We start from the raw sequence: 7,526 nt of genomic DNA, 5'->3' as shown, positions 1-7,526 counted from the left end.
TAAAATATGAATCTACAGTAGTCTCTTACCTGTTTCTTGCAAACCAACAAAGATTAACAGAACCTATAACTTCAACCGGCCCCAGAGATATTAGCTTAAAACATGAATCTACCATAATATATTTCCTGGTTCTTGCACACCTACAAAGTTTGATGTAGAAACCTATAACTTCGAACCAATTTAGCAAAAGAAAAAAGCAAAGTCACACATGAACTCATAACAAGAACAGATTTAATCCATGTCAAAACCGAGAAAACCAAACAAGTACCACATGTCATGCCAAGGAGGCCGCATAGACAAATAGACGCTCATAATGTTCAAAGCTGAAAATATCCGACACCTAAAAAGCAATACAGGGATGCAAAAGGAGATATCTGAGTTTTCCCTTTCTGGATAGTATGAGGCAGAGAAGCTACTAGTGCACTAGTGCAGTTGACGCTTGATTGTCTGTCCCTCTCCGGTAGGTAGCAACCGATTCCACGTCAGGGTGAGGATAGATAACCGCCAGCACACCATCATGGGCCGGGACGAGATTCTGTTCCGCTGCAGGCGAGGAGATCGAGCAAGCCAGTACCTACAGATCACACGTTTCCGTCAGATACAAGTTGTCATACGTGTGTTTTGTTCAGGTAGAGTCACACAAATCGGAATAATACGATGTTCATTTGTACGAGCTGACTCAACTTATAATAAAATAATTATTCGATCTCATAATATAAAATCATTTTTGACACATAATATAAGAGCATTTCTAACACTAATAAAATAATTACTACATCCTCAGCCTCATAATATAAAAGCATTTTTGACATATAATATAAGAGCGTTTTTGACACTAGACAGAGCGGAGATAGTGCGTGGTTTGTGCGCCTAGCATAGCAGCGTCATTTTATTTTATTTGGAAAAGAAAAGTCAGCACGTGGCTGTGGCTTTGCGTAACCGTATGCGTTAGGCGGGATTGGAGGTAGGCCGAGAATCTGGGAGGCAAAATCGGTTGGACTGAGAGCGAGCTCTTCCCCCAGACAGAAGAGTAGAGCTGACAGACGATAATTTACTGTTCAGACGATAAGTTACTGTAACTTTTTTCCTGTTGTCAGCGCCCTTGGTGATACAGTGATCTGTGTAACCGGCATCTGGTGCCTGTTATTTTTTTACAGCAATTTTGATGTTCTATTATCGGCGCGCCTGCTCCTTTTCCCGTTTAAAAAGCAAACATATTCTACTAACTACTCCACATTGGGGTAGTCAGTTGAGGTGAAGTGCCGTTGCAACCACCACGTGCATATAATAATTATGAGCATGAAACAGACGACACGCCGAGAGAGAAATAGGACAAACTAGATGGGGAGAGGCAGACAGGGAAGGAGAGACAGGATGAGGTTAGAAGTTTATACTAAAGCGTCCTCGTTACGATTTGGTGCGTCGTGTGGCAGGACATTTGCAGAGCATGTATAGAGTATTTAGAAAAGGAAGAGCACCTAATCAACGAGGAGAACCATGTTACCTACTTCTCCGTCTCATAATATAATATAAGATCATTTTAATACTAATGTAGTGTTAAAAACACTCATATTATAAGACGATGAAGATGAAGGGAGTGGCAGTCCCACTGCACCACGTGCTATCCCAAGGTTTGCTCCGTGGTAAGACTCCCTCCGTTCAAAAATAGAGGACTCATTTTATACTAACTTTAGTACAAAGTACAAAATTGGGTCATCTATTTTACAACAGAGGGAGTATGTGTAAGGTTGAGCGCACCTGGTTCGTTACTGCATCTGCAAGTTCCCCAAGTACGTGCTACTAATAAAACCTGTAGGGCCCAGGATTAAGAGGTTGAGAGCGTACCAAAACTTTTGCAGGCCGTCTTTCAACTGATATTTTGGTTCAAGAGAAGCATCCGGCGGGATGAACGGACGTTGCTTTGAGCGAACAAGGATCGACTTCCACTTTGATAGTAAAAAAAAAGAACAAGACAACGAATCTAACGGAAGGGAAGGAGAGGATGCGTGTCCTAAATGCCAGTGGCCATCGCCACGCAGCAGCCCCGCAGTAGCAAATCTGAATTACGTATTTGGACGGTTCGTTCTGCTCAATGTCGTTTACGGTTATGGAAAACAACAGTCGCAAAATTGAGCGGACGTGTGCTCCGATTTAAACGACGCAACTACAGATGTGTGAGAATGAACCCGGCGTTTCCAAGAAAACGACGCAACTATAGGTGTGAGCGCACAGGAATTCTGGCGCATCATATAATGGACAGAAGACTATGAAGCTATGCATTGTCTTGTGCCCCCAAAATAGAGAAGATCATTCGCACATTCTGCAGGAGCTAGGGCTTCGCACAGCCCTTTCGCACCCATCACTGCGTATTTCAAATGTTTCTCGGGCTAAGACAATCCTGATGGCCCCCGCTAGGGGGCAACGTATGCTACCCGAGGTTTCGCAGGGATGAGGCATCAGCAGTGTCCACGAAGGAAAGCAAAGCACCATGCCGAAATCGTCTCATCGTAGCATGAGAAACGTCGTCTCGAATCTCGATGTACCACGAGAACTGCAGACTTGCAACTTACATGCAAGTGAGTAATGGTTTTTGCTTTGTTTCAAATCACCAGTTTGGATTCAATAAGGCCGGCCATTACATGAAAGATGTTCATACATATATATCTATATATCAATCAAAAAACTAATAATTCCTCTAGCAAGCTATGCAACATTCTACCATGACTTCTTAAACTACTGCAGTCAAAACTACAGACCCTATGTAGAACAGAACTCCAGAATTCAATCAAGATAGAATACGCTGATATCAATTTATTATGCAAGCAACAAATATCAACAGATAATGCACATAAAACTATCAAGAGGATATATGTGTGAATTTGTCAGATAAACTTTATTATCTAAGCCACTAGTTCTGATCCGCTTAATTGTACCCGTATTGCACAACCACATACCCACCACGACGATGCAACATTCATCTGCAGCACCTATCCTAGTCTATACCATGACTTGTTAATTAATTACATGATAGCTGAAAGGTTTTCTGTCGGTCTATATTAGTGCAATTAGGATATGCTAGGTGTGACTTATGTCTCACATTCTAAGTATTATGATTAGTTTAGCACTATCCAGGATGATTGGCAGTTATCAATATTCCAGGTAACAACCGCAATTTTTTAACTTATGTCAATTATTATATTCCTTACCAAACATCCCAGGAAACGTATGCTCCTTGATTTATCCATGCAAAATTGTGTTTGATCCTCTTAAGTTAGCTAAATCTATTACTATATCCATAATTTTAGCAGAAAAGATATAGCAAACAAAATAACACACTAGGTGCAGAGGTGAGCTTACCTGAAGCAGTACTAAATATCAAGATTGGTTTCCAGATCCACGTTGTAGCTGCAGCAGTAAATTGTGAGCAAACTGGAGCGTTGCCTGGTACTTCTTGTTCTTATCCGCCTCTTCAGTAGCTTGAGCAGAACCAGAAGCAACATTTTGTTGCTGTTGTACCTGAGAGGAGAAATCCGAGTTTACCCTATCAGTGGGGAATGACGTTGACTGATGGAGCTGTGCCAAATTCCCCATCTGGTTATTTGCTGCCAATGGTCCATCATTCATTTGGTGTGGGGGAGGGACTGGTAGGTTGGTATTGCTGGACTGGAAGTTAGACTGGCTAACTGTTCCTAAGGAACCGTAATTGTTTTGAGGAGCGTAATAGTGTTCTGGTTGATACTGCTGCTGTGTAGGGAGAGCAGACACGGGTCCTTGTGTAGGGAGAGGAGGTGGTGGAGGCAAGCTTAAGGTAACCTCAGGGTTGTAAGCAGTATGTATTGGGTGCTGCTCCTGAGCACCGACCATGCCCCCATAGCTTGCTGGAGCTTGCCTGCCGAACTGCTGACCCGATTGCTGAAGATTACCCACCTGCTCAAAGGATAAATAAGAGGTCAGTGTTAGATTTTCATCTTCCCATACGATAAGAAAAGTAGATGCATCATGCAACAGTGATGCCACAGGTCTTCCTGTGGAGCTCGGGGTTACCTGACTATTTGCTGGAACTGTTGACTGCACATTTGGCATAAGTTTAGCTAATGTGGCCATAATATCAGGCTTGAGTGACTGTCCTTGCTGTCCTGCTATTTGGCTCATGGGAAAGCTTGATACACCTGACTGAACTGCTTCCTCACGTAAAGATCCCCGATAATCAGCATCCTGATGATGGTTGCTATTAACAGAGCCCATATTGTAATTTCTTTGCATCGCTAGCATGGTATCACCACCATCACAATAAGCTTGTGACTCTGGTCCAGTCAGTACAGGTCTCTGGACAGCAGCATTGGACATCTGTGGAATGTGCAGTACCACGCCATAAAGGCGCTCTGGACCATCAACTTGCAGAACATTCGTCAGGAAATCAGATGGCGGGACCAAAAACAAAGTGGTTCCTGCATCAACTTTAACAACCCCTGCGCGACTTTTTGAGCCCAAGTACCGCAGAAATTCAGTGTAAGACACAAAATCATCTTCACTGTCTGGTAAGAAGAAGACAATTTCAAAACCCGAAGCATCTCCATAGTGTTTTGCCAGCATATCTAATCCTGTTCTAGCGGAGATATTAACAATGTCCGGCCTGCAAAGAGAAGTGGAATATATGCAAGGTCAGTAAACTATACAAGAAACTTTAGAAAAAAGTTGAAGTTGTTTGTACTCACAAAGGTATCTCAATGCCCCTCCTTATAGGCAAGCAGCGAGCACGACAAACAGGAGATCCACCTTTGGCAATACTGCCACGCCAGAAGTGCCCAAGGGATGATGTTTGGTGTACCGTGCCCTGGATCCGAATAACAGAGCTAAAGCTCTCATCAGCAACTGGCTGAAGACCCTCACTGCCTGCCCTTACATGGTAAGGGTCCATGCCAGCATCCAACCTCACCCTTTTGGCTTCTCTCGGATCAAGCGCATTATGACCAGAATGTCCAGTCAACAAAGATGAGCCAGCTTCAGGTGCTGGAAGGATACCACCAGTGATTGGCATTGCACCATAGTCCAAGTATCTTGATCTTCCACGTCGAGGATCATACCCTTGTGATGTGCCATGACTACTGCGACCAGCACCAAAATAATCAGGTGCGGCATATGGACTATCATTGTACATCTCTGATCTAGGGAACCCAGCAGGCGGTGTTAGGCTATCAAGTTTACTGGGTGCAAGCCCACTGCTGGAGAAAAGAACATGAATCCTTGTATCATTGAAAAGACGCCCATCTAGAAGATTCTTAGCATTAGAAGCTCCTTCAATGGTTGCAAACTCCACAAAAGCATACTGCCTTTCTGGAAAAACCTTGATGTTTGTAACCACACCATGTGCTGCCATAGCCCGCCTTAGTGCCTCCTCATTAACTTTATGTGTATTGGGTAAACCCACCCAGAGAACATTGGTAGGATTTTTCGCCTCTCTCATTCGTACTCCAGCAGAACCCTGACAAACAGAACATGATATGACAGTAAGCAACCCGCAGATCAAAGAGGACAGTACAACAGCAAGAACCAAGAGAAGTAAACAGCAGTACCTTTGCATGTCCAACTCCAATTTCACCGGGTGGCAATGATCCTCTACTGTTGAAGTTGCCTGCTTCCGACCGTTCCTATCCAAATCAGTACAAATAACTAAATAGTAAGACAGCGTTCCTTCAAAAACTGCAGCCTAGAAGTACTATTCACAAACTCAGTCAAAAATAATAGATGCATACCGCTCTGCCTCTGGACCTCTGGAAATCAACACATAATTCCTTGCCCCCTAAATCTGCCCCATTCAAGGCTCTATGGGCAGAAATGGCATCTTCCAGCTTCTCAAAGTCGATGTATGCAGAAGTTTGATCATGGGAGAATGCAACACCTTCAATCTTCCCAAACTTTTGAAACTCCTCCTCTACCTCCTGCTTTGAAATAGACGGACTAATTCCTCCAACCCATAGGTTCCTAACAGCTCTAGCCTGTAAAAACCAATCAACAAACACAAGTAAGCATCATGAGGGCATAAATCTTTACACAACACCAGCATAGCAATTTCACCATAGAACAAGAAACGATCACCAATCTAGGAGTATTTCTGTACCTACTTATAAAGGATAATGTTCAAAAAAGCGGAAAGCCACAGCTTAGAGCAATGGGCGCTTAAGCGCGTTTGAGCATTTTTTTAAAACTTGGCCAGAATTTGACTGTTTTGTGCATCTAAAATAAGAAAATAGGAAACATGGCACATGGGTAGTTGAAGTAGCATCTAAAATGCACTTAACATAACAAATACACATCAGTTTCACACAGCAAGAAAAATGACAACTAAAATGCAGTTCAGTTCAAATAGTCATAGCCAAATGCAGATCATGTAGCCATGATTTGGCCAGAATCTGAAGGAAACAGCTCCCATACAGACCCTAATAATAAGATAAATGACATACTGCCATCATTGCACAAGCAGCTAAGCAGAAGCAGTTCAAAAACAGCCAAATTCTGGCCAAAATTTTAAAATACGCTTAATCTACCGCTTAGGGCAGAAGCGAAGCATTTTGCCATCGCTTGCCGCGCTCCCCTGGACCGGACCACCCCCGTCGCCGCAGATCCGGTGTGCCGCCGCTCGAATAACTACATGCATCAGAGCTGCTGGAGGCCTCAGCCCACACCGCCTAAATAAACCACAAATCACAAGCACCGAAGTCCTAATTACCGGAAAATTCACATCATACTGCAGCCAGATCCCGGGGGGATCCAAGGTGGGAGCGGATCGGAGTGGGGGAAGGAGGGAGGGGGTGAGAAGTTACCGGCCGGGCGAACTCGACCCGGATGAAGGCGCCCTTGACCTTGGACCCGCGGAGCGCCTCGAGGGCGGCCCGGGACTCGGCGACGGAGCGGAAGAGGACGAACGCGTAGCTGCGGGAGCCGGCGCGCGTGACGGCGCAGTCTAGCGCCTCGTGCGGGGCGAAGGCCGCCATGACGTCGTCCTCGCCCGCGTGCGCGGGCAGGTTGCCGACCCACAGCGCGTTCGTCTCGTGGGCGGCCCATGGCGCGGCGGCGGGGGCGGCGGCGGCCGCGGAGCCGGAGGGCTCCGACTCCTTCGGCGGGGAGGCCGACGGGCTGGAGGCCTCGGAGGGCCCCGCGGGCGGCGGCTCCGACGACATCGCCGGCGCCGGGATCAGGGCAGGGAGAGGTCGCCGGGGCCTAGGGTTAGGTTGTGGGGAATTGGGCTGGAGCGTCTGCGATGGGGAACGGAACGGGTGTGGGGGATCCGGCCCGCGGGTCGGACTGTATATACTGCGGTCTGCGGGCGGGGCAGGGACGACTGCGCGCCTGCGCCGAGTCCGTGGGCGGCACCGCTTCTATCCTTTTTTTTTAGGGTAGCACCGCTTCTTATCCTTGCTCCAACATCCACACACGGCACCTATTCCCATCACCGCTCAGGAAAAAAAAAAGATTGACCTTGTATAAGCCGCATCCGGCGCCGTCCGATCCTACGCGATCGTGTGACG

The 7,526-nt window shown here is 46.1% G+C and overlaps 1 protein-coding gene across 2 annotated transcripts; it reads right to left on the bottom strand.

Moving 5' to 3' along the window:
• Positions 1 to 191: 191 nt before the first annotated feature.
• On the bottom strand, positions 192 to 7,260 carry LOC119302451 (flowering time control protein FPA-like). 2 transcript variants are annotated; one of them, XM_037579484.1, is made up of 8 exons: positions 6,822 to 7,260; positions 5,754 to 5,996; positions 5,574 to 5,648; positions 4,716 to 5,482; positions 4,045 to 4,633; positions 3,814 to 3,927; positions 3,358 to 3,516; positions 192 to 574 (listed from the first exon to the last, which is right to left on the bottom strand). In XM_037579484.1, exons 1-7 carry the CDS (start codon positions 7,176 to 7,178, stop codon positions 3,376 to 3,378), a joined length of 2,286 nt encoding a protein of 761 aa, XP_037435381.1. In that variant the 5' UTR covers positions 7,179 to 7,260; the 3' UTR covers positions 192 to 574; positions 3,358 to 3,375. The 2 variants fall into 2 exon arrangements, with proteins under 2 accessions (XP_037435381.1, XP_037435380.1); XM_037579483.1 differs by having other exon boundaries at positions 3,358 to 3,927; positions 6,822 to 7,254.
• Between the last annotated feature and the right edge of the window lie 266 nt (positions 7,261 to 7,526).

Source organism: Triticum dicoccoides, chromosome 5A, assembly GCF_002162155.2.
Source record: "Triticum dicoccoides isolate Atlit2015 ecotype Zavitan chromosome 5A, WEW_v2.0, whole genome shotgun sequence".
In the NCBI taxonomy this organism is placed as follows: Eukaryota; Viridiplantae; Streptophyta; class Magnoliopsida; order Poales; family Poaceae; genus Triticum; species Triticum dicoccoides.
This window is presented reverse-complemented; position numbering and strand designations above follow the sequence as displayed.

Excerpts from the sequence above, each read along its gene's own strand:
- LOC119302451 (XM_037579483.1), bottom strand. The coding sequence starts at position 7,178 with ATGTCGTCGGAGCCGCCGCCCGCGGGGCCCTCCGAGGCCTCCAGCCCG. Across the intron at positions 5,997-6,821 it reads GGGTCGAGTTCGCCCGGCCG|GCTAGAGCTGTTAGGAACCT; the intron begins GTAACTTCTCAC and ends TGGTTTTTACAG. Across the intron at positions 5,483-5,573 it reads TTGGAGTTGGACATGCAAAG|GGTTCTGCTGGAGTACGAAT; the intron begins GTACTGCTGTTT and ends TCTGTTTGTCAG.